The sequence below is a fragment of the Peromyscus leucopus genome, chromosome 14 (assembly GCF_004664715.2).
Source record: "Peromyscus leucopus breed LL Stock chromosome 14, UCI_PerLeu_2.1, whole genome shotgun sequence".
In the NCBI taxonomy this organism is placed as follows: domain Eukaryota; kingdom Metazoa; phylum Chordata; class Mammalia; order Rodentia; family Cricetidae; genus Peromyscus; species Peromyscus leucopus.
The window spans coordinates 91,259,416-91,286,693 of NC_051075.1; the positions used below are offsets into that span (position 1 = coordinate 91,259,416).

At 43.5% G+C, this 27,278-nt stretch overlaps 1 protein-coding gene across 4 annotated transcripts in view; it reads right to left on the minus strand.

The window, feature by feature from the left end:
* Nedd4 (NEDD4 E3 ubiquitin protein ligase) overlaps positions 1 to 27,278 on the minus strand; it is a 67,080-nt gene that overhangs the window by 33,445 nt on the left and 6,357 nt on the right. For 3 of the 4 annotated variants that reach the window (XM_037210955.1, XM_037210957.1, XM_037210956.1), the window contains exons 2-5: positions 10,857 to 10,907; positions 9,294 to 9,355; positions 6,253 to 6,355; positions 175 to 338 (exon numbers count right to left, since the gene is read on the minus strand). In XM_037210955.1, coding sequence (XP_037066850.1) covers positions 175 to 338; positions 6,253 to 6,355; positions 9,294 to 9,340 — 314 coding nt within the window. In that variant the 5' untranslated portion in view covers positions 9,341 to 9,355; positions 10,857 to 10,907. Of the gene's footprint in view, positions 1 to 174; positions 339 to 6,252; positions 6,356 to 9,293; positions 9,356 to 10,856; positions 10,908 to 21,584; positions 23,670 to 27,278 lie in introns of those variants that run through there. The other variant, XM_037210958.1, reaches the window with a different exon arrangement.

Consider the following 27,278-nt stretch of genomic DNA (forward strand, 5'->3'; position numbering starts at 1 on the left):
ATATTATCAAATCATTTAAAATAAAAAAACAAAAACAAAACCCACCTCAGCCGAGATAGACCGTTTTTCAGAAACACGTATCTGACAGTTTGTGACCCTGTGTCTCCATGAACCTACTCAAGCCATGGCATCAACATGCAAAGGGGCAGCGAATACACCCAGATGGGCACATACTCAGGGCTTGGCCTTTTCCACTGTGTCCGTCGAGATTCATGGTTGACATAGTAGGTCCTCCCAAGGACATCCTGCCTCTCTTCCCATCCTGGGGGGAGGGGAGCAGGTTCTGGATGCTCCAAATTGCTAGCAGCATCTGGTTGGTCCAAAACAACCCAGTCAGGCTGAAAAACAGAATGGAAGCAATGAAGTTAGACTTGATATTTTTTAAAATTTATAAATTATAAATAAAGGAAATTAAAGAAGAATTTCACATTGTGCAATTCCAGAAATTATGCAGAAACAAAATTAGTGCATGCTCAACTTTCGAGGCCAGAATGCGAATATTTTGTAACCAAGGCTTTCCTGCAAAATGATAAGCATTTAAATTTTGTTTGAGAATGCTTTAAAACTTTTCAAAAGGCTTAAAATACAAAACAGAAATAAAAAGAACAAAACAACAACAAATCAACACACCCTCTGCACGCAAAAAATGAACCACCAACAAAAAACAACCCCCAAACCCTTTAAAACCTGAAGATGGATGGTGATGTCGAAGGAACCGCGGAAATGAGAAACACAAGTGAGACCAGTTTGACCCTGCCCACGGCCTGAGGCACGAGGAATTGAACAAGGCAGCGAAGGGCCTCGCTGGTCATCACAGAGATGCCTTGCTTATAGTGGAAATCAACAAACTCAAGAGACGAAAAGAGCTGTCAACTGAGGTCCAATCCTCAGAGGCCGACAGACACAGGAGGCTCACTGAGAAACACGCACTACACACACCGAGGTGAATGGTGATGGGCACACCACTCTGATACTCGTGTCTGCAATTTCTTTGTCCCCAGGACACAGGACAGGCATTGTGGTCAGGTCATAACAAAGTTAAATAAGGGATTAAAAAAAATGCCCAAGGGTAAAAATGCATAATGCCCTAAGGTAGTTAAAGTAAGGAATTATGTGAAAAAGGTATCAATGGCATGCTTTTATATTAAAAACCTGATAACACAGCCTGGAGACATTGCTCAGTGATTAAATACATACTATTCTTGCAGAGGGCCTGAATTTGGTTCCCAGAAGCCCCATCAGGTGACCTGATAGCTTGGGGCTCTGCAGGTACATGCATTCAAGTACTTATAACCACACACACACACACACACACACACCCCTAATAATAAAAATAAAAAATTAAAAAGATCTCTTGCTGGGTGGTGGCGGCACACATCTTTATTCCCAGCACTTGTGAGACAAAGGCAGGTGGATCTCTGTGAGTCTGGAGACCAGCCTGGTCTACAAAGTATTCCAGGACAGCCAGGACTACACAGAGAAACCCATATTCATTCATTCATTCATTCATTCATTCTCTCTCTCTCTCTCTCTCTCTCTCTCTCTCTCTCTCACACACACACACACACACACACACACACACCAGGGGGCTGGGGTTTGTAACTCAGTAAAGCCCTAAGATGAAGCCCTGGGTTCCAGTCACAATACCACATACATCGGGCATAAAGGAGCATCTCACCAGGCCAATTTTTATATGTTAGAGATACTTAAATAAAGTCAATTCTCCAGTTCAAATGGCAATACAAACAAGACATAACCAACATCACTGTAAGGAGGAAGAGAGGCATAGTGATGAATCTGTAAGAAAACAGTCTGGGCTGCAGCCATTAGCGCTGAGCAGGGTGGTACACAGAGCTCAGAAGAACAGACCAAGAAACCCAGAAAGAACAAAGCTCAGAGGAATTCAGCATATGACAAACACATTTTTAATCTGTGGGGAAATAGGAAGATTGTTTAGATAATGGGCGGTTGTTTGGAAAAAAATTAATTTGGATCCCTACCTTATACCAGAATACACCACAGACTCAGTAATATTCAAATGTTAAAAGAAAAAAAATAGCAAACCTAAAGAGTATTTGAATAAATTTCCAAAAATTTAAAGCAATATATTCCAAGTGCAGAAAAATGCTAAATATGACAGCAAATTCAGAAAGCACAAAGGAAAAGACTTACACACATGACATGAAAACCATGAACATATATGTGTGAAAGCCCTGCTAAACCAAAGCAAAGAAGGACACTCTGGAACAGTCTCCGGAACTGAGAGATAGCCTGTGCTGCATGTGCGGGCAGAAGTGGGCTGGGAAGAGATACTGCACTGTTGGAAGGCTGCACCCCACAACAGGGGAGGGGGGGGACGACGACACGGGACAGGGGACGGGGACAGGGACTGAGGAAGAGGGGATGGGGGCAGGGAAAGAGGAGACAGGAGAACTACCTGGTGGGAGATTCTACCTGGAAAGCTAAATTGAGTCCCTTCTCATTTGCTCCGATCTATTTATCTCTTTGCTTCTGTGGGAGCTGGGGCCTCATTTCCCCCACTGTTCACATTCCATTTTCTTCTTCTCCTCTCTCACTTCATCTTCATGTTGTCTTATCCTGTACATGATCCTAATATGGAACCTGAACCTTATTAAAAAAAAAAAAAACCTCTCTTCTTGTATATACAGGGACTTGGAGGGCGACAGAGTAGCGTCTGTGACCAAGGCACAGCATACATGCAGGGATATGTCCCAACAAGAGCAGCCTTCTGTGACTGAGACAGGAACAAGAAAGGGCACTTAAAAAAGGATCTTCTCACTGCGGGAAGTGACGGTCAGAGACGGAGAGATGGTTCAGTGGTTAACACAGCCGGCTGCTCTTTCATTTCCAGCACCCACATTGGGTGACTGAAGTGTCTCAAAAGCCAGTGGGTGGTGGCACACGCCTTTAAACCCAGCACTTGAGAGGCAGAGCCAGGTGAACATCTATGAGTTCGAGGCCAGCCTAGTCTACAGAGCAAGATCCAGGACAGGCTCCAAAACTACACGGAAAAACAAGGTGTGCCTCTAAGCACATTTCCAGGAGATCTGATGTCCTTTGGCATCCACAGACACCTGCATGCACAGTGCACAAAACTCAAGCAGCGACATACACACACAGATGAATACAAAACTTTTTTTTTTTAAAAAAAAAGGAATATAAAACTATTTAAAGCTAGGACATAGTACTAAATTTTTTCATTAGTGTGTGTATGTGTGAGAGTGTTTGAGAGGAAAAAAAACCTGAATAACGGGGGGGGGGGGGGGGGGGGGGGAGGTGCTTGCATGCCATGTATGTGGAGATCACAGGACACATTTTTGGAGTTGGTTCTCTCTTCCTGCCTCGCTGGGCATGGTCTTTCCTGCCATCTCTGCCTGGCTGGTCCGAGGGCCTCCAGGCACCCTCCGTCCTTCCCATCTCACTGTAGAAAGGCTATCCCAGGGGTTCAGAGGATGTCTTCAGTTCTGCACAGCCAGTGCTTTTACCCACAGAGCCAGCTCCCCAGCCCCAAAATGTTTCCTTGAAAATGTTTATTTCTCCCTGAAAGATCTGCTTTGGTGGTGTCCATGTAAATTCAATAAGAAAAATGAAAAAATGTAACTTAATTTAGGGCTTTAAGAAGTGAAATGGTTTCAAGTTTGAGGAAGTACAACTGTACCCCAAATACTACTGGGAAAGATAATGTTTTCAGTCATTGGGTAGAATTCCTCTCTAAGAAACACGGATTATCTATTTTCCTCATGAAATAATTTTCCACGAGTCAAGGAATCCTAATTACTAGTTTCGAAGCCAATATGCAAATACCTACAATTTAATGGAGTCACAGGGCCAGAAAGCAAGGACAGAGTATGTAAACAAACATGTCACCCTCATCTTGTAAAATCCACACAGCTCACCCCAAGGCACCAGGAGCACAAAAGGAAATGTTACACAACTGCTGTTCACAGCCACAACGTACTCAGAAATGTAAGCTGCCCAAGGCGCCTCTCTCCATAATTACAATTGTTTTCTTCCAATAGCAGAATTTTAAATATTTAGTCACAAACTAGATGTCAAAGAACCAGGCAAGACTTCTATGGTCTTTGACTGCCCATAAGATAAATAAGCACATTTATGTGTCTGAATTCCTTGGCTGTTTCGTAAATAAAGACACTTTTACATCTCCTGAAATTATAAGGTGGACTCTGGAGGAATTCAAACATTGCGATGAGAGGCCCCAGCATGAAGCAAAGCCAGCCTCTACCACAGAAGCAAACAGTGAATGAGGTGACTGTGATCCGTGTGCAGGCAAACCCCGGAGCAGGTTCTCAAAGAATGAAACGTGGCTAAATTGTCAATCTCTAGGAAGGTCTTCTCTTTCTTCATCTCGGACACTCTTCATTTCAAACATAATTCCACAATGCCAGACACCCTCTGCACCACACAGCCACGTTCACACATTTATACCTCTCCCCACAAATCGCTTGCAAGCTTAAACTCTGGTCAGTGAGATGGTTCCAGAGGTAAAGGCATCTGCTGCCAACTTTTATGACCTTCATGGGGGAGGAAAGAATGAACTTTCAGAAGATGTCCTCTGACTTCTACTAGGGTACGTGTATACACGTACACACACACACACACACACACACACACACACACACACACACACACACACACACACACACGGAGACAGGGAAGAAGGAAGGGGAAAGAGAGGTAGGAAGGTAGGCAGGGGGGCAAGGAGGGAAGGAAAATGAATGAATAGGAACAGGGTCTGGAGGGATGGCTGCTCTTCCAGAGGACCTGGGTTCAATTCCCAGTACCCACATGGCAGCTCACAATTACCTGTAGCTCCAGTCCCAACATCACCTCTGACCTCATGAGTACCAAGTATACACACATAGCATGTGGACATACATGCAAGCTAAACAACCACACACAATAAAAAAAACAAAATATTAAAAAAGGGTACATCTGAAAAATTATTATATGAAAAGAGACGAACAGATCAGAAGACAGAGTAATCTAGCAGCTGGATGCCGATTTAAGAGAGTAACTAGCTTCAGTCACCAGCTGAGGGATCATCTGTATTCTGTGATTTGAAACAACAGCTTTCATTCTATTTTCAGACATTCTCCCACAAAGCAAAAATCTCATTAGTGCATTAAATAAAAGCTTTGCTCATTCTCTCCCTGCTCTAGAACATTATTTTTCTTTCTGTTTCTTTTTTTTTTTTTTAAAGATTTATTTATTTATTATGTATACAGTGTTCTGCCCGCAGGCCAGAAGAGGGCACAAGATCTCATTACAGATGGTTGTGAGCCACCATGTGATTGTTGAGAATTGAACCTAAGGACCACTGCAAGGAGGTCCCTAGGTTGAAAGACAAAGCCCCTCCTTCCTAGGTCCTTCATTGGCAGAGTTCATGGAAAGGTAGCACCAAACAATTCAACTGCACACAGGGTTTGTCCCCAACTGTTCTTTGTTTTGCGTGTGTTCCTCCCCAGGTTTGTCTCTTCAGCTGAGGGTTTACTCTGATCCCAAGAGAACAGTGAAACCAGGACCTGGCTGCTCTTGCAGTGGTCCTGAGGTCACTTAATAGATCCAGAGGTCAGTGTCTCTCACAGGTCACATGGCCGCAGGCAGCAGACCTTGCACCTGAGGCTCAGTTGTCCAAGCAAACTCCACCCCAGCGCTCTCTTCCTCCACATACCCAGATGAGTAGACCTCTGTCTAGGCACCCAGCTTGGACTTTGTTATTCCTGACATCCATGAAAATCATGAACTTATACTTATTTCAAATAAACATGACAAAAGTAACAAGAATTACGTATCGTAAGAGTTTCTTTTATAATAATGTAATTATGTAATAAGATATAATAATTCTAATATAGAAAGATGTCTATTATTTAGCCTTACAAATACTTAATCATTTTCTTATTCTAAAGGAGACTAGGATATGGCTTTGAAAAACTAAACACAGTCAATGATGTAACTATATTAAACACTTGTGTTGGTAACTATTGCATTTCCTATTTTTTAACCTTTAAGTTTACCAACATCTACCACTCTTCAGAGATCCTCATCTTCAGAGAAAAGAGCTGCTTAAGGAACATTTGGTCAAATCAAAGCCCAGTGACTTTTATTACGTGTGTTAGTTTCTCTGAAGAAGATTGTCTTTCTACCAAGTGTGTGGAATGCCAACAAACAGGTCCTTGGCGCATAAGCAAATTCGCTCGGAGGGAATCTCACCTCTAACTCCTCCGCCTGATCTGCATTCTCATCATCCGAGCTGCAGTTCTTCGGTAAGTAGGTCATTTTTAATCTCAGATAACCTTTGACTCTTGACTTGTGGCTGCGGAAAAGAAAATAATTATTCACAAAACTTGACTATCAAGAAGAAAGTATTCATTTGGTGAGTTTATGGAACACCTTGCTGGCTTTGAGGGGCTCTACTAATGGGGTTCAAGGTCAAGCTTTGGTGAAGATAGAAGATGTTCATCAGAGAGAACAGGGGTGGAGAGGAAGGAAAGGGTTGAGGTGAAGAGGGAGAAAGGGAGCCCATTACACCAGACGTAAGATGCTTGGATGAGGGGCTGGAAAGATGGCTTAGCGGTTAAGAGCACTGACTGCTCTTCCAGAGGATCTGGGTTCAATTCCCAGCACCCACATGGCGGCTCACAACTGTCTATAACCCCAAGATCTGACACACCCTCACACAGAGATACATGTACACAAAATACCACTGCACATAAAATTTAAAAAGATGCTGGGATGGTTAAGGGGAGGATCAGAGAAAACCCACGCTGCTCAGTTAAGAGCTCCAAGCCGGGGGGAGAGGGATGCTGGACAGTGGAAGCCCGGGTGGCTTTAGTGTGGGCAGCACACTCAGTGCAGATAGGAGATGCAATTTATTTATTTATTTGCTTATTTATTTAAGAAAAAGATACTATACAGAGTTTCTAGCAATCGAAGGGCCGGCTAGCAGGGCAAGCAAACAAGAGGGAAAATTTGTACTTAGCTATTCTTTGTAAGCACCCACTGCAAACAGTACAAAATTAAAGGAAGCAAACAGAGGCAGCTCCTAGACTTCTACAGGATTAAATACAGGACGTCTCTCACAGCATCAATAGTAACACACCACAAAGCATGGGCTCCTTTTCTTTGTTCTATATTGATAATATAAAGACTAGGCTAAAGCAGTTATTTGAAATGAAAAAAGAATTAAGTGCCCATAATACACTCTTCAAATGCATTTCTTAGTTTGAAAGAAATCAAGTAAACGCTACGGTTTCCCCAGATGTCCTCTATCTGTTACTTGGACTCATGATGTCGAATCCGACATTCTAAATCGATTTTACTTGGGTAATCGATTTTACATTTACAGCTTAAAATTTTAGAGGCCTGGAAAGATGGCTCAGTGGTTAAGAGAACTTTCTGTTCTTGTAGAGGACCCAGGTTCAGTTCCCAGGACCCACATGGCAGCTCACAGCTGGCTGTAACTCCAAGATCTGACCTCCTCACACAAAACAGACAGACATTCAGGCAAAACACCAATGCACATAAAATAAAAATAGATTATTAGAAAGGGGACTGGAGGGATGGTCTGGCAGCTAAGAGTACTTATTGCTCTTCCAGAGGACCCAGGTTCAATCTCCAGCACCCACATGACAGCTCACAACAGTAACTCCAGTCCCAGGAGATTCGACACCCTCTTGGGGTGCACTGCATGCATGTGGGGCGAACACAAACACACATTCAGTAAAACATCGCATACATAAAATAAAACAAGTAAGTCTTTTTTTTTTTTTTTTTTTTTTTTTTGGTTTTTCGAGACAGGGTTTCTCTGTGTAGCTTTGCGCCTTTCCTGGAACTCACTTGGTAGCCCAGGATGGCCTCGAACTCACGGAGATCCGCCTGGCTCTGCCTCCGAGTGCTGGGATTAAAGGCGTGCGCCACCACCGCCCGGCCAAGTAAGTCTTTTTAAAGGATTACATATGGCCGTCCAGTGATGGAACACACCTTTAATCTCAGCACTCTGAAGGCAGAGGCAGGTGGATCTCTGTGAATTCAAGGCCAGCCTGGTCTAGAGTGAGTTCCAGGACAGGCTCCAAAGCTACACAATGAAATCCTGTCTCAAAAAACCAAAACCAAAACCAAACAAACAAAAAACATGTAAACCATGTAATTCAGTTCAGGAAAATGGTATTACAAGTATGCTACTCTGATTTTAAAATCTATGCTCTGTTCATGCTATTTTCTCTGAATGTATGAGTCTTCTAAAGTATTTTTTTTAATTAAAATCTTCAAAATGTAGTTAATTTTTCCTGAATTTGCTTTTGTGCCTATCAAGTTGGACATTATAAATTACCCCTATCTATGTGATAAATATGGGGGTTGACATTATGAATTACCCCTATCAACGTGATAAATCAAGGGTTGACATTATGAATTACCCCTATCTATGTGATAAATATGGGGTTGGACATTATGAATTACCCCTATCTATGGGATAAATATGGGGTTCGACATTATGAATTACCCCTATCTATGGGATAAATATGGGGGTTGACATTATGAATTACCCCTATATATGGGATAAATATGGGGGTTGACATTATGAATTACCCCTATCTATGGGATAAATATGGGGTTGGACATTATGAATTACCCCTATCTATGGGATAAGTATGGGGGGTTGTTTTTCCTATTGTCTGTATCTCTTTTATAATTTTATTTGCAATGTGAACCAAGTATTTTACAGTTTTACACATTTATTTTCTTTTTATTTGTATGTGCATCTGAGTGTGTGTGTTGTGTCCAAGAAGACCAGAGGAGGGCATTAGATCTCCTGAGGCTGCAGTGGTAAGCCACCCAACAAAAGTGAGTGGTGGGTCCACTTTTAACCACTGATCATCTCTTCAGATCACTTCAGTGTATTTTAAAATCTAAGATAACTAAAGCTTTTAAAAATACAGTATTTTTGAATTGCTTTTTTATAGGGTGCTTAAATCCTAGATTTTCAAAAGGGTGGGTCAAGGTTTAATGAAGATATAAAGAACTTAATGTGTGTAGCTGGAGGGATAGCTCGATGGCTCAATCCCCAGAAGCCACATGGCAGATCATAACAGTCTGTAATTCCAGTCCCAAGGGATCCAACACCCTCTTCTGGCCTCGTTGGACACTGCATACACATGGTAAACATTTAGGTAGACACTTATATACATAAAATAGAGGAAAAAAAAACTCAAAAAATGTTAAGCTTAATATACTATAATCTTGCATTTACTCACCTTCTTGGATGAAGAACGAAATCCTTAAATGTATATGGTCTATCCATTTTCGGGTTTTCCGTCTAAAATGAGAAAGGGGGTCAGGTATTTTCAAGAATATTTATGATCCATAATGAAAGACATAACTCAAGAATGAGAAAAGGCAGTTATAGCTTTGCTCAGTGGTAGTATCACAGCCAATAGGTTTATCCAAGGTGCGATTATTGCTAATTGGGAAAAAAAAAGAACAGGCAGATTTAACTGGTGAGGAGGGTGAGCAGAAAACCCCAACTACAGCAACACCAGCACTAGGTGGGGACCCAGCGGAGCCGGGACATGTGGGGTGGGGGCCAACGAGGACAGTCAGGAGATCAACACTGCAGTGTGGCAGAACGCTGGCCCAGAGGAACACGGGATATGGATAGCATCGGCAGGTTGGCTTGGTTAGAGCATAGAGCGCACTCTAGAACGAAAATGTCAACCGCCTGGAAGGCAAGAGTGGTCCAATGTCTTCCTGAAAGCTAAGGCACTGAACACTACTGCGCAGGGCCGGGCCTTCCCTCCGCCCTGAAACTTCGTCAGTCCTCTGTTTCCTGTTCCGTCTCTGCTTCTTTGCACTAACCACGCTCACACCTTGAAACTTCACTTAAACTTCACTTATTTATTTATAGGGAAGTTCTATGAAGCCTCCATGCCTCAAAGTAGATAGCCTCCTGCCTCAGTCTGCCACGTGTCAGGACTACAGAACGGGCTACCTTTTTGGCATTCTTTTCTTTGGTTCTTTCCACTCTATCTTCTGACTCCCTTTGATCCACCCATGTTGAGTAAGGTTTTCCATCTGGTCTTCTGTCTGGCTTATCCGGACAGTGAGAACCTCAACCCTACTGCTTCTTTTCCCCACACAATTTACTTGTGTGCTGCTATTAACCACTTCTGTAAACTTTCATTTCTCCAACTTCATATTGAAATTAACATGTCCATAATGATCCAGCAGAAGACAGAAGAGGGCACTGGATCCCACGGGCCTGTGAGCCGCAGACAAGTGCTGGGACTGAACTCAGGTCCTCTGTGACAGTCCCCTCCCCCCAACATTTGATTCTGAAAGGCTTCCTAAGCCCTCCCCACTGCGGTATTTCCAACGCGGTTCTCAGGGTTTGGGGTTTCCACTGTTGCTGATGTGCAGTGTCTGACTTCTGTCTGTAAGCCTAGGCTCTCAATGCTCTCCTTTAAAGCCTGTTTCATCTAGCTAACAATCCCAGCGGATCTCTTTCTTGTTGGAGCTCATATAAAGAAATCTTATGGATAGTGAAATGGAAAATTGAGATGAATTTTTGTAAACAGCTCATACACTAAAGACTCACATTGGCAGTTATTAAATTAGAAATCACAAACACAGGCCAGGGAGCAGTGGCCAGCACTCAGGAAGCAGAGCTAGGCGGATCTCTGTAGGCCAGCCTGGTCTACAGAGTGATACAGGACAGGCACCAAAACTACACTGAGAAACCCTATCTCGAAAAGCAAAAAACAAACAAACACACAAACAAAAAAAATCACAAACACAAAACTATGGACACCTATACTAACCGGTAAAGGATAGAGAGGGACATCCACTTGACCCAGGAAATCATCTCTTGTCTGTAAAAGAAAGGAGAAACAGCATTACTGATACATTCAATTTCATTATTATGTTTTGAAGAGAAACTCATCATTCACTCACAAAAAAGTTTTTGTTTAATCCGCTGTAGCAAAGAGGGAAAGTCAAGGAAAAGCGTGCACAGTAATGTGGTGCCATGTCCGGAATGGCGTGGACACAGTAACAAACCAGTCAGTCCTTCTGAACATAATGACTGCATTATACACTTAGGTAAAGGGCAAACGCCACGAATGCACGACAGAATTGCAAAAGAAACGGGAGGAGGCACGCTGGACACAGAACAGCGCTAGGGAAGACTCAGTCACACAGCTACACAGAACACATGGACACAGAACAGTCAGGCCTCAAGCAAACGTCTGCAATGTTCTGTCTGGCGTGGGAGGTGGGAGAGCCAAGGGTAGTTAGCAACATTACTGGAAAGTGAGAAAATCTCATGAAAAAGATGATAGCTCTCCAAATCCACCTGACTTTCGCTGATCCCTAAAACTCCCCCCACCCCCCAGTTAAAGGTAAAGGCTCAAAGGACTGAGTACTGACACCAGGCAATGTTCACCCGAGGGGAGGCAGCATTTATAATCCAACCAAGTTAAAGTGCTACAATGAGGGTGAGTGCTTGTCAAGGAAAGAACGCAACACACTCTTTCCATTAAGAACCATTGCAGAGAAACTTACTAGACATGAAACAATGGGGAGAATAAGGCAGGACGAGCCAGGCGGTGGTGGAGCACACCTTTAATCCCAGCACTTGGGAGGCAGAGGAGGGCGGATCTTTGTGAGTTCAAGGACAACCTGGGCTACCAAGTGAGTTCCAGGAAAGGCACAAAGCTACACAGAGAAACCCTGTCTCAAAGGAAAAAAAAACAGGGACAGGACATTATTTGAAAAACTAAAATCAGACCAAGCTTCTCCATGTTTGGGGAAACAGCTTCAGTTTAGATAAACCACTGAACCCACACTGGTAACTAGGAAAAAGGGATGAGTAAGCATAAATGAAGTCCTGGGATACAGGGAAAATCCTGAAAGGAGCCAAATTAAAACAAAAACACCAAAAAGACTCTACACAGGCACCAAAAACACACATGGTGGGGCGGACGGAGCGCTTGGTAGTTAACAGTGCTTGCGACTTCTCCACAAGACCCGAGTGTGGTTCCCAGCTCCTACATGGGTGGCTTACATTTTATTTTAAGCATATGGGTGTTTAGTGTCCATGTATGTACATGCACCATGTGCATGCAGTCCCTGGGGTGGCCAAAAGAGGGAGTCCGATCTCCTAGAACAGGAGTTGCAGACACTTACGACTTGCCATGTGGGTGATGGGAATCAAATGAGTGCCAGTGCTCTTAACCATTTGAGCCATCTCTCCAGCCCCAATACGTACATAATTTAAGAATATAAATGATGGCAGGTTACTGATTAAAAACACTGGAATTGAGGAGACAAAAGAATACTGCCTATCAAGCGCTCAAAATGTGAATTTTCATGTAGCAAAGAAACATCTCTCAAAACTGAAAGGAAGACAGATAGGCTGAACGCAGATGAAGGCGACAGACAGGTCTGCCATCAGCAGGCTGGCAGAGTAAGTGGGAGGAGAACTCACAGGGTGAAAGGCACCTGAGGGAAGTTCAGGTCCAAAGAGAGGAGCATGATAAACACTAGCTGGGGAGCTGGGAGGCGGCTGAGAGGGTCAAAGTATTGGCTCTGCAAACTTAAGGACATGAGTTCAAATCCCAGAACTAAAACACAAAAAATAGAGAGCTAAGCTGGGCACTGGTGGCGCACGCCTTTAATCCCAGCATTTGGGAGGCAGAGGCAGGAGGATCTCTGTGGGTTTGAGGCCAATGTGCTCTATAGAGCTAGTTCCAAGTCAGCCAGGGCGATACAGTAAAGTCTCAAAAAAAAAAAAAAGAATGAATGAATGAGAGTTGGCTCAGCAGATAAGGGGACCTGAGGTTTGATTCCCAGGACTCACACAGTGGCTCACAACAACCTGAAATTCGAGTTCCAGATGATCCTATGGCCTCTTTTGTCCTTGGGCACCAGACACACATGTGGTGCAGACAATAGGTACAACCAAAGCTCCCATACATATGAACTATGAGAGAGAGAATGAAAAAGAGAGAGGAAAGGGAGAGGAAGAGAGGAAGGGAGAGGGAGAGAGGGAGAGGCTAGTGAACCCTCCAGTGCTGGGGTTATAAACCCATGCCACCAAACCTGGTTTTTCACAGGATTCTGAAGATCAATCTCAGAACTCCATGCTTTCATAGCAAGTGTTTTAATGACTGAGCCACCTGCCAGCCTGAGTTGAGGTTTTAGTATTGCATGTGTGTGTGTCTAAGACTGGAAAGGAGTGGACACGTGCTGATGCATGCACGCCACTGCACACAGGTGTTTCCTAGTTTATGCTGCAAGCGCCTCACCAGCCATCCCTCTTGTCTCTGAACAGTTTCGGAACTACTATATAAAATAAAACAGTCCCAAGGAACTCAACTTCCAATATCAGGGGAACAATTTCCCCAAACTAACAATCTGTCTGGTGGTCTGAGGAGGATGATATGAACCAGGGGCATTCCCTGAAAAGTCCAGGCACACGGCGGCGGCTGTGAACACAGGGCAACCTGAGGTGCTTTTCCCATTTACCAAGGAAAAATAACTGACTTAAACTCATTCCTATGACGGCAAGTTCATCTGTAATCCTCATTACCGAGTTCCTGGCCAAGCAATTGTTCCACACCCTGAGTACCAAGTATGTCTCTGTGGCTGTCATTTCTGAGGGGTAAGCAGCTTGCTTCAGGAGCAAACCACACTTGGGGAAATGTAAGGTATTTAAGACGGCCTGAAAATATGAGCAAGAATTCAGAATTATACATGCTTTCTTGTCTTTGTGAGTATGAAACTGTGTGTGTATGTGATTTATACACATGTGCATGCGTGTATGTATGCAGAGACCAGGAAGTGGTGGTGTTCTGAGAGATATATATGACTCTTGCTATGACCCTCAGGCCTCCACAAGCAAGTGCACACATGTGCATCCATGGAGAAAGAAATATGAGAAAACAAATTCCGCACCTTTGGCCACAAGTTGGGAAAAGATAAACCGATAACCGGAAAATGAATCTTCCAGGAATCTAAGGTTATATCTCTAGCCTTAGCTATCACTCAATGATGGCGGTCCGAATGGCCTTGACCTGTGCCTCATGCTATTCACCCGGGAACATTATTCATCAGGTTGTACTCATTCTGATGGAATTTTCCCTCCAGACACTTGTTTTTTCCTTCTGCTGTGTTTTTTTTTTTTTTTTTTAACCAAAATAACCTTTTCTAAGCAGCTTTTCCCTGGTTGGGTTTTCCTACTGCAGGGGAGTCCCGTCAGCCTGTGGTAGAGCAAGTGCACATTAGAACCTAACTGTGCTGAGCTCAGTGCACAGGGCCTGAGTCCACCAGGGGACATTACCCCTTCCTTTGTCATGTGGAAGGAGCGGGCAGGGTTTACGACGTATGATACATATCCCCATTAACGCCTTGTGGAAGAATCCATCAAGCTTTCCTTCAGTTAAACTGCTAGATGAGGCTTTTAGACAAAATGAGGGCAAGTGTCCCACCCCAGACTCCACCAGGAAGTCATGGTGGCATCATCTATCACCTAGTCCTACTCTCAACACACTTGGGGAGACATATGTGGGTACAAGTATGTAGACAACAGGACAAGCTTGGATATCATTCCGTAGGCACTACCCATCTTCATGGGCATCTGGGGCCACCATTTGATTAGGGTAGGAAATCTTATTTTATATTATGACGTTTGTTTCAATTGGTCGCTCCAGGAGTAGATAGGCTTCCGGAATGTACCTAGGTATATCAGACAGTAAATGTGAAGGTGAGGCAATCTTATTTATTCCAAGTTAATTCCCATCAGCACCTTGAGAATTAGATTAAAGATCACTGTTATGATCCAGTTTACCTGAGTTAATGGTTACATAAACCAACAGACAGAAAGGACCTTCGGTGTCCACACTGTGTGTGTAAAACGGACAATACAAGGCATCTGTCTTCTCTGAAGAGGAAGTGACCCGAGTGACCAGAGCCAGCTGCAGAGATTTCTTCCTGTAGGAGCTCCCCTCCCCCAGTTTGAAAAGCACTACACTACAGAACCCAAAAGCAACTTCACACTGCTTCTCTTTCCAAAATAAGAAACAGCCTGGCCTGGTGGTACAGACTTTAAATCCTGCACGTGCACTAAGAGCTAGAGGCAGGCAGAGCTCTGTGAGTCTGACGCCAGCCTGGTCTATACATAGTGAGTTCCAGGACAGCCAGGGCTAGGAACAGGAACCCTGTCTCAAACAACAATAAAGAACATCAGGCACAGGGTGAGCAGTGCCCATAAAGAATAAACTGCAAGGACAGTAAGGAAACAATGTAGCATCCCAAAAAACACAAAACAAAGATGCCCAACTCGGGACTCTCAGCAACAGAGGAACCTGTATATAAGCTGTAAGTGAATGAAAGACAAGCATGGGGCCTTACACCTGGAGCCCCAGCAGCACTTGGGAGGCAGAGGCAAGAGGATTGCTCTAAGTTCGAATTTTTTTTTAATTTAAAATTAAAGGAAAAATTGGGAATAATTTGAGAAAAATAAATTGAGAAATAAATAAAAAGAGATGGAAGTCAATTATACAGCCAATCTAAAAAGTGCCAACTTTGGTCAGGAGGAACTCTAGAAACAGAACAGAGAGGAAATCTGTCAAGGAGTAACCCTGAACCTTTGGAGTCCTCTCTTGGTCCTCTTTCACCCTGGCCCCGCCTCCCCTACCACCACCACCACGCCCACACCCCGGCCCAGTGCAGTCTGGACCCTTCCAGATGCCTCTGGCCGTGCTCTCCCTAATACCCACAAACAATCCTTATCCTCAATCATACCTAGGAGTGGCCATGTCCTCATTATATTCTTGATGCAAATTCTTTACTTGGCCAACATATTTTTTCTAGAAAGCACCATGGCTTTTGGCTCTGCGATCTCTAAGTCAAGAAGGCCTGATCCTTTTTTCCACTCACAGGCATCCAAGACCCTCTGTAGGAATGCCTTGGGCTCACTTAGTCAAGGTGTTCTCTTTGGCTGGCAAACTGAGCTACTGTTGCATGCCATGCTTCCCTTCACTTTCCACGCTCAGACCTGCTACATCTCAGCGACAGCCACCCCCATCTGGACAGATCCCCAGATCCAGTCACAGACCTGCTCCTCTGCTGTTCTGGATAGTTTCCTTTGATCTCTAAGCACCCGTCATCACACCTGACTAACAGCCGGCCTCCCAGCCGGCCTCCCACACGGGCCAACACTGGAGCCTGAAGCGGACACCAGCAATGCTTTGGAGGATGCTCTGGGGCTATGCTTCCCCTTCTCCCAGTCTACCCTTCCGCTAATCACCTCCCCACCCTCAGCATGCGGCCTGGCCACACCCAGCAACTCTGCCAAGCCTCCTGCTTGGCAACGCTCCCAGGCCTGGGCTCTCCAGATCTAATCTTGTCTTGTCACCCTTCATGATCCAGAACGGTTTACAACAGCTAGCACAAGCAGGCTCCACATCTTACAAGAAACTGACGTGGCTGCCTACGAGCCACAGTGTCTAGGAAGTCGCCTAAAAAATAAAAAAGCTTGGCTGGTCAGAGGGCCCTTGTGGGAGTTGATTCTCTTCTTCTATCATGTGGGTCCCAGGGAGTGAACTCAGGACCTCAGTTTTGGCAGCACGTGCCTTTACCTGCTGGGCACCTTGTCAACTCTATTTTATTTTTGGTGTCAGGCAAGAGGCTGGGAAAGTCAGGACAATGTTGTTTAGCCCACGCTCTGGTGGACTGCCCACACCCACGAGCATATTGGCAGCATAAACTGGAATCAGTGGGCTACTTAAAAAAAAAAGGACACAAAGTTGAGAGGGGGAGGAGGCGAGAGTGGATCTGGCAGTAGTTAGGGGTAGCAGTAAGGGGTGAATGTGATCAAAACACATTGCATTATGCATGAAATTTCAAAATAATAATACATTCTTAAAGTATTTATTAAAGTAATAAAATATTATAAAGATTAACTGTGGCTATGACAGCAACCCTGAGCTCCCACCTGATGTTTTCTGTTCCCTCACATGACACAGCTTGTGCATCTGGTCTGGATCTTCTCAACAACACTCTCTCATCTCAAGTTCCAAGGTGAGAGAACAGAGGGCCGTCGCATTAGGAGAAGAGACAGTACTTTCTCTGTAGAGTCAGTAAATCACACCTTGTCTACATCCTACCACACTCCCTCTCTGACATCTCGCCTCCCGCTCCTGTGCTTGCTGACCTTAGGTATTTTATTATGTCAACTTGGGCCTCAATCCTGGGGTTTGTTCTTGGCTGACTCTTGCTCCTAACTACTACATGGAATGGACACCTGAGTCTTCTGTTAGAAGTGCATGCTCTCTTTTGACTCTTCCCTTGACTGCATGTCACCAAGCTCTCCTGGCCTGTCTACTGATTCACCGGGTCTCCTTTTACCTTCTTTTCCCCATTCTCAAAATTAGCAATCCCCAAGATTCAGACGCCGCATCCCATCTTGTTTCACGTGATGCATGGCCTGGCTGAGATGATCGTTACCTGAAGCACTAAGCACACACCTACCTATTAGTCTAGATTCCCAGCTCCTCCCCGGGATCAGCTCCTGATACTCCAGCTCTACCCAACTGCACTGCCAGGGTCTCTCTCTATCTGTGCCACATCCTTCTCATACTCAGTCTGGCCCCACCTGCTGACTATCTTGTGATAGTTCACAACATCAGTGTTTACCCAAACACACTAGGTAAGGAAAGTTAGATTCACTCAAAATTCAAGTTGCCACAAATAATTATCTTTTAAAAACACAAAAGTGAACACCTTTGAATAAAGATGCCCATTGATGGGGCTGGAGAGATGGCTCAGTAGTTAGGAGCACATATTGCTCTTACAGAAGATCTGAGTTGGGTTCCCAACATCCACGACAGGTGGCTCACAATCACTTGTAACTCCAGCTCCGGGGGAATCGAGACCTCTGGTCTCTCAGGACACCTGCACTCACATACACGTACCCACACAGACACAAACACACACTTAAAATTATTTAAATAAAATGAAGATCAACTAAGTGCTGTCTGTTAACAGGATGCAAAGGACTTTCTTTTCAATCCCAACCCAAGCATCGGCTCCTCTCACAGCCCCATGCCTCTTACAGAGTTAAACTGAGTGATTTACATCATAGGGCCCTTGCATATCTCTGGTCTTCATGCACCAAGGCTTCTGTCTAAAGTAGCAGTTCTTAGTAGGAGGCACTTTTGCCCTGGGGATATTTTAGGTTGGCACTCTGGTGGGGTGTATAACTGGCATCTAGTATGTGATGGTCAGGCCCACTACTCATCACCCTATTGTGCACAAGACAGCCCCACCCTCAACAAAAGAATTTTCTGGCCGCAAACATAAACAGTGCTGGGATGGAGAATCCTGCCCTGGAATATCTATCTGGATTTTTCTGGTGAACTTCAATTCACTTGTCCCTGCCTCCTCTGTGAAGGCTTATACAAGTCCCTTCAACGCCATGCTTCTTCCTCATGCAACTCTCTATCCCAGCAAGTCAAACATTCATTAGTGACATATTTATTATTTACTGTCGGTCTCTGTTAATATGTCAAAATTATATTTTATCCACCATTTATTGACAGTGTCTAATGTTTAAATGTGTGCTAAATGAATTAGAAATGATGTATCTGGAGAGAATACATAGAATTTCCAAGCAAATAAGCCAGGCCCAAACACCTCACATTATAATTCTTCGGGTCTAAGAAACATTCTTTTTTTTTTTTTTTTTTTTTTTTTTGGCCAGATCTCTAAAACTGGTTATTTACATTGCTGGATCACAGTTCCAGCGTTGATATTTATTTATACATTTTTTGAAATTTTACATGTTTTTAAAAAGAAAGATTAAGTGTCCTTAGATAATGTCCATTTAACTATATAAAATTTAAAATACTGGAAAAATGGCTGCTACAAAATGCAAAATTTAAAACACTGATGTTAGGAGGAATTATGAAAGAAATGACTGAATTGCATCACCTTGAGATTAGTAATAACTATAATAATTAAGTCATAAAAATATTTTAAGATCTACTCCTTTAGCCTTAAGCAATATGCTTATCTAGGATTAAGTACTAGACAACAAACAGAAATCCTTTAATTCTAAAAAAGAAAGGAGACGAAACCGAACCGAGAACGTAGATGGCTGATGGGAGGCACATACAAGCCAGGATTGAGTTCAAAGTTTACTAAACAAGGCAAAGGACGCTCTGAGCATCCTAACAACATAACGAAGGAGATTCAGAACATAACACCCAGGGGAAAGGGAACTAACCACCAGTAAGCTGCTAAGGACAGAGTTTAGAAGTGACAGGACTTTCAGAACTGTGTATGTCTCTCAGTTCCTCTTCAGTAAGATGACAGACTGCTAGACTCATCACGAAACACCACAGTGCTCTAGGCAAGTCAGGCGCCATCGTAGTGCTTTCCCTACACAACACTGCATTTCAAATGCACTCACAAAGTAGAGAGGCAGAGGACCGTCTTCACTAGACGTTAAGTGTTAGTCATTTACGAACTGGGATTATAAAAGAGCTATAAACTCGACACAAGGCTGCTGGAAGCTGGTAGCTAAACACACTGGAGGCCTCTCTACCTCAGACACTAGGGTCGCTGCCCAAAGCAGTCATTTGATTTCACTGCTGCTCAGTACAGATCGCTGACATTACCAAGAGCGACTCCAGTATCAACTTGTTAAATGTGAATGCAGACTCAGCGTATCTGAACATGAACCCAGACTAAGTGGAGACATGAGAAATATTTTGGGAGCTGTTTATTTATAAGTGAGTTACAATAAACCACTATAATTAGATTAATATATCATTATTGATAAACACAGTATTACTTCTGCAATGTCATTACTGTGGCCGTTCTGTTTAGAAAAGGAATTAGCATAAGCCCTCATCCTGCCATTTATCAGTGAGATCAATTTAGACACAGTAGACAGTAACTATAACTGTTAATTATTTTTATTAGGAAATTGTTCAGTGCATGTTGAAGAACAATTTAAAGTTCTCAGACGCATGGTACCTTCTGGAGTCTTTCATAAACAACAAAGTTTGGGCACAAAGCTAGGCATTAGGTTGTCACAAAGCAGTTTGCTAGAGAGTTTAAAGGCTCGTGAAAATATATATTCTTAGCAACGCACATAATATTTAGTTTCTATTTCACTGGAGACATTTAAAGTGCCCCTTTGGAAAGCATCAGTGACAAGCGGTAATGTTACCACAATAACAACTGTCTTGGGACTATTTCTTTAATTCTTTCCAGGTTAATAACTTCTTCAGGTTGAATGTAAAGTCTGTCAGATTGACACAGCCCATTACTAATGTTGCTTTATGCCTCCAGTTCTCTTTTTGGTGTGGTGGTGATGGTGGGAGATTAAATAGATTACAATGCCCTAAAAACTGAGAAGAATTTGTAAATGGAATGAAAACTCCAAAACAAATATCGGAATTTGAAATCTGATCTCTCTCTATCCCCAGTAAAGTAGCTGCATAGATTGACCTTGGGAACAATGATTATATTACCAGCTTTCAAAAGAAAAAACCCAATTACCTAATTTTCTAATGCCACTTGTCTAGAAGTTATCTGGATTTCTGTGCTCTCAATGTAGAGTTAATGTAGTCAGAAAAACAATGAAATTTCCTGGAATTTAGCAAGAACTTCCAAATACAGAAATTTTGAAGGCTACTTTAGTCCAAAAACACTTTAAATGCTTTAGAAAGCCCGAGTTATATAAAGAGCCAATCTGGCTCAGATCTGTTAGAGTTAAATTACTAATAAAATAAAGCAACACTGTCAAGAAAACAAACTAATGTAGTAAATAGAAAATTATAGGAATTACCTAGTAAGTTTAAGCCAATTCAAACACGTAAAACTTAGAAATCAATACTGTTGAAAAAAGTGATTTACATTTGGGTGGCAGCATTAACTGGAAACTCAAGGAAAACCAGGGGAGAACAACACTCCTGTGGTTAGGATACATACAAACACAAAACCCATTTAGTTTTCCTCTGCTGAAAACATGCAACGGAACAGTCTTTTTTATCACCGATCTTACAAATGCATACATTTTAAAGGAATTTCTTCTATGTTCGTTTATAAGCAGGTATTCACATTTTGGTGTTTGGGGCTTACATTTTTTTAAAGGAACTCCATCATGCCTTTATTTCCACAATGATTAAAGAGGGGAGAGAAGGAAATGGCCATTTCTGAAGGTGGCAAGAGCACATGGGGCCCTGAGTGAAAACAACCACCCCAGAATCGAGTGTTATAAGACCCAGCCAATCAGTTCTAAAGGAGTTTCATGATTTAAGTCATCATGGGAAAGTTTTTTTTTTACTTTTAGTAGTTTATTCACTGGTAAAATAACAGTGGAAAACAAAGAAGAGCCTTCAGATTTACAAATATAAAGTCGATGCTTTCCAAACACTCCCTCGCTAAGGCCAGAAGGAAAAGATACTGTTCAAAGCAATGTTTTCTGTAGCTCACTCTAACCAAATCAGTATTTTTCAAGACCAAAGGACACTTACCTTACAGATAGCAGACAGCTCATTTGCCAAATCGCTCTCTCTCCACAAACTATCAACTTTACCGTCATTCCCAGATGCAAACTTTATGAGCAAATGAGATGGTCCCCCCCTCGAACTGTGCTTCAGGCTGGATAAACAGGAAACATTCGGATGAGTCCCTCCCAGGGAAACACTTCTTTGGAAAGCAGCATGCCTTCTGCTTATCTGGGAATTTGGTCGTTCCAACCGTCCACGGATGTTTACATGGTAATCCATGTCTGGTATGGTTGGTAAGAAAGGAGCTAACCTCTGCGTGCGTACAGCATGGTCTGAATCAGGCTGGACCTGGAGTTCTGACCTCTCTGATGTCCAACCACCACGTGAGTCTTCACAGGCTGATGTGGTTGGTTTTTGGTGGGTCAAGTGCACAGAAACACAGGAAAATCCCTCACACGACTTCTCACACACAGTGGGGTTGGGCCTATTATTCGAAACGACAATTTTATTTTGCACCGAGCTCTTGACGTGGAGTGCCCGTACATCTCTGACTTCCCCCGGAGTGCAAACCATTTTAGATAATCGAAGACCGTTGACAGCTGTCGACAGAGAGCCTTTAGTGCCAGAAACATCGGCGTGATGTGCGGTCTCGGTGGGAGATACCACCAACTGGTGTGAGGTCTGGTAGGCACCCCTGCTTGTCGGGGATGCCGGTGGGGTGCTCGAAGGACTCCTGGGAAAAATCACCAAAGACGTGCAGCGCTTCAGTGGGACCTTTGCGTTCCTGCTCACTGGCAGTTTCGGAACCTCTGCTCCATGGTCCAGGTCCTCCTGGGCAAACGGAATCCCACTGGGACTTCTACACACAGCTTCGGGCGGCATGGTTGTAACAGGCGCACTTCTGTTGGAGGTGCTGTCAGAAGGTGAATTTCCACTCCAGAAGGTCTCATGGCCACTGGTGTCACTGACGACACCACTGCTGTAGGAGGCCCCACTTGTGATGCTTGCACACGACCCGCAGTCACTGCTGCAAGACCCATTGTCACTGGCTGAGGAGTTACTGACGCGGCCGCTGCACACGGCAGAAGCACCTAAGAGGCTGCCATCGCTGGCACTGGGCAGTTCACTGCCAACCCCGGGGCTGCTGCGAATCCCATCCTTCAGAACACAGCAGGCATTGTCCCTGTCAGCTACGACAGTGCTGGACAGAAGGTTCCCTCCATACCTGGGCTGCAGCGAGATCTGCAGGCAGCTGCTCTTTTTGTCACTGCTGTCAGAGGATCTGTGCTCTATACACGGAGCCAGTGGCGTCTGTCTGGGGGTCAGCCTCATTTGAACCACGCTGGCCACTGAGATTCGGGGTGGCCTCGTGCCATGTGTCTGAACGTGGCTCTCCAAGTCATCTCCAGAGGGTTCTGACAGAGGGAAAGTCTTGCTTCTTCTGGCTGCAAAATGCAATCGTAAACTCTGCGCCATTTGTTCTCATTTCCAAGCATGTTCAGGGCTGAGAGTCAAAACAAAGGTCTCTGTCTGGAGACAGGCTAGCAGCAGCTGTGCTGCATCCGGAGAAAAAACCATCGGTGGTGTTGAAAGAGCTGGTCAGGAGGAGTCTTTAACCTTAGGACAACGTGAGACACCGGATTTCATAGAATAGGGCGACCCATGCCCGAAATTGACATTTCCCAAGTGTCCAGAATCGCTCGGAGTCAGAAGGCCTGCACTGACAAAGCACTTGATTTCCAGCGACCTTTAAGCTGAGCTCAGCTGCAGCCCTGACTCAAACACAGCCAACCTTGTTTCAATTATACCTTCGCCAATTTGCATGAATGAGTAAGGCAAGAACAACAAGCTTCTTGCATTTCAACTTGAAACCGTGTTTTTTAACCGAGCCCAACAAAACGAACATTTAACTCCAGAAATCTCAGTGCCTACACTTTCTCCAGTGATCCTGACCACGAATATTTTCACCCAAAGGTACAGGATTACAGGAAGTGGATAGGAATAAAACCCGTGTGATTGAGTATCAAATTGAAGATTGACTTTCCAAATAGCCGTACTGAGGGATTTAGTCAGGTTAGTTAATGCTGGGAATATGGACTGTAATACTTTTTAAAGAGTAAGTGTAAACAGTTGAATACTTTTGGAAGTATGAAAATTGGGGGGGGGGGATGAAACAGTGTTAAATTAAACAGATATTTTAGCAAAACACAATTATGAAAGTGAAAGTTGACAAACTGAACTACAAAATGAGCCTCATAACACTGCTGTAAACACTGAATAACCTCCTCAAGGGGCAATTTAAAGTCGCCGAAGAGAAGCTTTCACCAACCATTTTGTCCTGTAATTTAAGGCTTGCTACAGCCAAGAAGTACAGTCTTTAAATGAAGCCATTTATATTTGACTATTAAAACCCTGCCAAGAAATAGACTAGGAAAACATTCCATTAAAAATATATGCAGATTAGACAGAAAAGCTATACCCCAATATAGTTTGGACACACTGGACATTTTATTCCACTGTGTGCAATTCATTCACTTAAAGAGTGTTGTGGTAAGGAAAAAAGTCTAGAGAGGATTTAACACATCAAATAAACATATCTCAATGCCAATTCTGTTCTGAATTCTGAGTTCTCTGCTGGCCCCTACCGGTGCTTTGAAACAACCCACGCAGCTGTTCGACACCTCTAAAGAAACCCAACCCACGCCACCTATTTCATTCTATAAACAAGGCGGGCACTTGTTTACATTTCTGCCTGCTGGCACTGCCTTTGCGGTGGAATTACAAGTGCCGATAAAACGCTCACAGCAGAGAACAGTAGACGGCCTGTCCTTCAGAGGTTGTGATTCTGTGTATATATAGATATATATTTCTGATTTGTGTTTACTTAACCTTTACTGTATTTTCAGCTTACTTGGCAATAAAAGTTTATTATTTTAATTTCTCTCCTAAATGTCAGAGACCAAGGTTGGTATTCTGTTTGAAAGATACAAATTTATTTTTAAATAATACTCTAGGGTATATTTAAACTCCTTACCTGAATTTTACCACGAGAACTCCAGCAAAAAAAATATATACTGGCTCATTCATAGGAAAAGTAAAAAGAAAATGGTTCAGTTGTTTACACCACATGGTGCTACCCAAGTTGTATTTTTCTAAGTAAGATATTTTTCCCTAGGTAAAAGCAAATATGTAAAACATATACTCATACTTTTGTTTAAAAAAGAAAACTGCTTAAGTTAGACCTGTTTTTAATCCCAATTTTCTAATAGTATGTTAACTAGGTAAGCCATAACAAACTAGAATTTGTTAAATTTTATTTGACTGGAATATGACATCACACTTTAGAAGGTGTATAATATAATAATATATAAACTATATATATTATATATAAATTAAATATAAACTAGAACATATAATTATGCTCTAGTTTAATACATTATGCCTTACAGACTTCAGTAAATACTCCTTGATTATTATTTTTCTGTAAAGAAGGAAAAGTCCTAATCTTACTTCTTCCTTTTAACTATTTTTTGAGATTAAGTTAGGAGTCTGCCATCTTGGTCACTTGTAATAGGATAACAGGAAGATCTAAGTACAGCAGGCCTCGGGATAAAACTTACAGTATGGAGAAAACCTGGGACTATTAATATAACAATCCCAGATGTCCGGCACTTGACCAGTGTTCTCCTGACACACAGCTTTGCAAGAGATCTTGAGCTTCCAGACTGTGAGGACCTCAACCAGGCTCTCCCCACCCCCCCAATCCCATTGAGGATAAAACAGGCACCAAGTTACTCCAGGGGGGGAGAGAGTGGGGTGATGGGCAGATACTGGCACTGCAGCCACCCTCAACACCCAATTTGTTCTTCTAGCTTGGTGGGTTTTGTTTGTTGAAGCTGATCCAGGGCTGGGAATGTAACTCAGCTGGTAGATTGCTGGCCTAACATGAAGGAAGCATGGGTTCCTAGCACCCTATAAACCTGGTATGGTGGCACAGGCCTGTCACCAGCATTCAGGAGGTGGAAACAGAAGGATAAGAAGTTCAAAGTCATCTTGCAAAAAATGGCAAGTCTGAGGACAGCCTGGGCTACATGAGATACTGTCTCAACAACCAAAAGGACTATTTAAAAGTTCTACAGGCAGAAGACAAGCAATGATGCTTGAAGAATTTAGAGGGAAATTAGCCAAAGAGGAATCAGGCAAGACAATCACGTGTTGAAATTCCAAAATGCTGAATTCCCTGCTTCGTGGGCTCAGGTCTAAGGCAATGTAGGAGCCACACGGCAGTTAGCATGGCCAGTGCCAACTGACCTCAAGCTGGAGGAACGGGATGTGCTGGCAGGTTCTCATCTGGGAGGGCTCTGAGCTCTTCCCGTCGAAATCCAGAGTCTGGAAAGCACGGGACAGTGCCTGAGCTGAGGACTGAAGCTCGGAGCCTTGCTCTTTGGTTACTGGCTGGTAGACAGTGCCCTGAGGCTGGCCTGACTCTGAGATGTTTGGTCACTGTTTATTTCCAAAGACTACAGTAATCATCTACACTGTGTGGACAGGCTCTAGGTGACATTAATGGGAGGCCCAAGCAGACGCCATGACAGGCTGCTCAGTCTTCTCTCAGAGATCAGGCCTCAATTTCAGTTTCCTGAGACCGAGCAAGCAGTTTCTAAGAAGGCCATGAACAAAAGACAATTAATCACTGATGCCCTGGCCAGCATGGACAAGGAGATAGGATATACCAAGACTGGGCCACTGAGCCAGCCCCCAGTCAGTACATGCTAGGCCAGCCAGCCTCCATAGCAGCTCAAGGACAAAGCCTGCAACTTGTCCATGCCTCCCCCAAAATGGGTAACTGTAACCCCCAACCTAGCCAATTAAAAGCTACTAACATGATTGCCACTCACATAACCGATCCTGAGGCTGCTCCTATGTAGTCTGCAGACCCAAAGGCCAAGCCCCTTGCTTTACTCCCTATAAATACCCTGTCCGTTGCTACTCGGGTCTCTCCTGCTCTGCTGCTGCATCAGACGCACAGAGGCCTGGGTTAACTTAAAACAGTAAAAAAGACTCTTTGCTTTTGAATCAGATTTGGTCTCTTGATGGATTTTTGGGGTACAACAGCTAACTGTAGATGAACCTTGAGGACTGGTATCTACTGTGGTAAGTAACTGTACCTATCAATTTGACCATATTATGACACTTAGGTTTTTGGTTAAATTCCAATCAACACATTGCTGACGGTATTTCCAAAGATGTGAAGACGAAAACCAGGGGTCTTTTAGTAAAAGCAGATGGCCTTCCACAGTGTGAGTGAACCTTATCCAGTCAGCTGAAGGCCTCAAGAGAGCAGACAGGTTTCTCAAAGGGGCAATTTTGTTTGTTTTTAATCTTTTTTTTCTTTTTAAAATTTATTGAGACAGAGTTTCTCTATGTAGCCTTGGCGGTCCTGGATCGAACTCTGTAGACCAGGCTGGCCTCAAACTCACAGAGATCCACCAACCAGCCTCTGCCTCCAGAGTGCTGGATTAAAGGCATGTGCCACCACTGCCTGGCTTGTTTGGTTTTAAGATTTATTTTTAATATTTTTCATTACGTGTGTGTATGTGTGTGTGTATGTGCATATGCACGTGCGCTCGCGCTCCTGCATATGTATATGTAAGTGCAGTGTCCTCAGAGGCACAAGAGCCCTCTGGAGGTAGTTCCAGTGTGCTGCTTGTCGTGGGT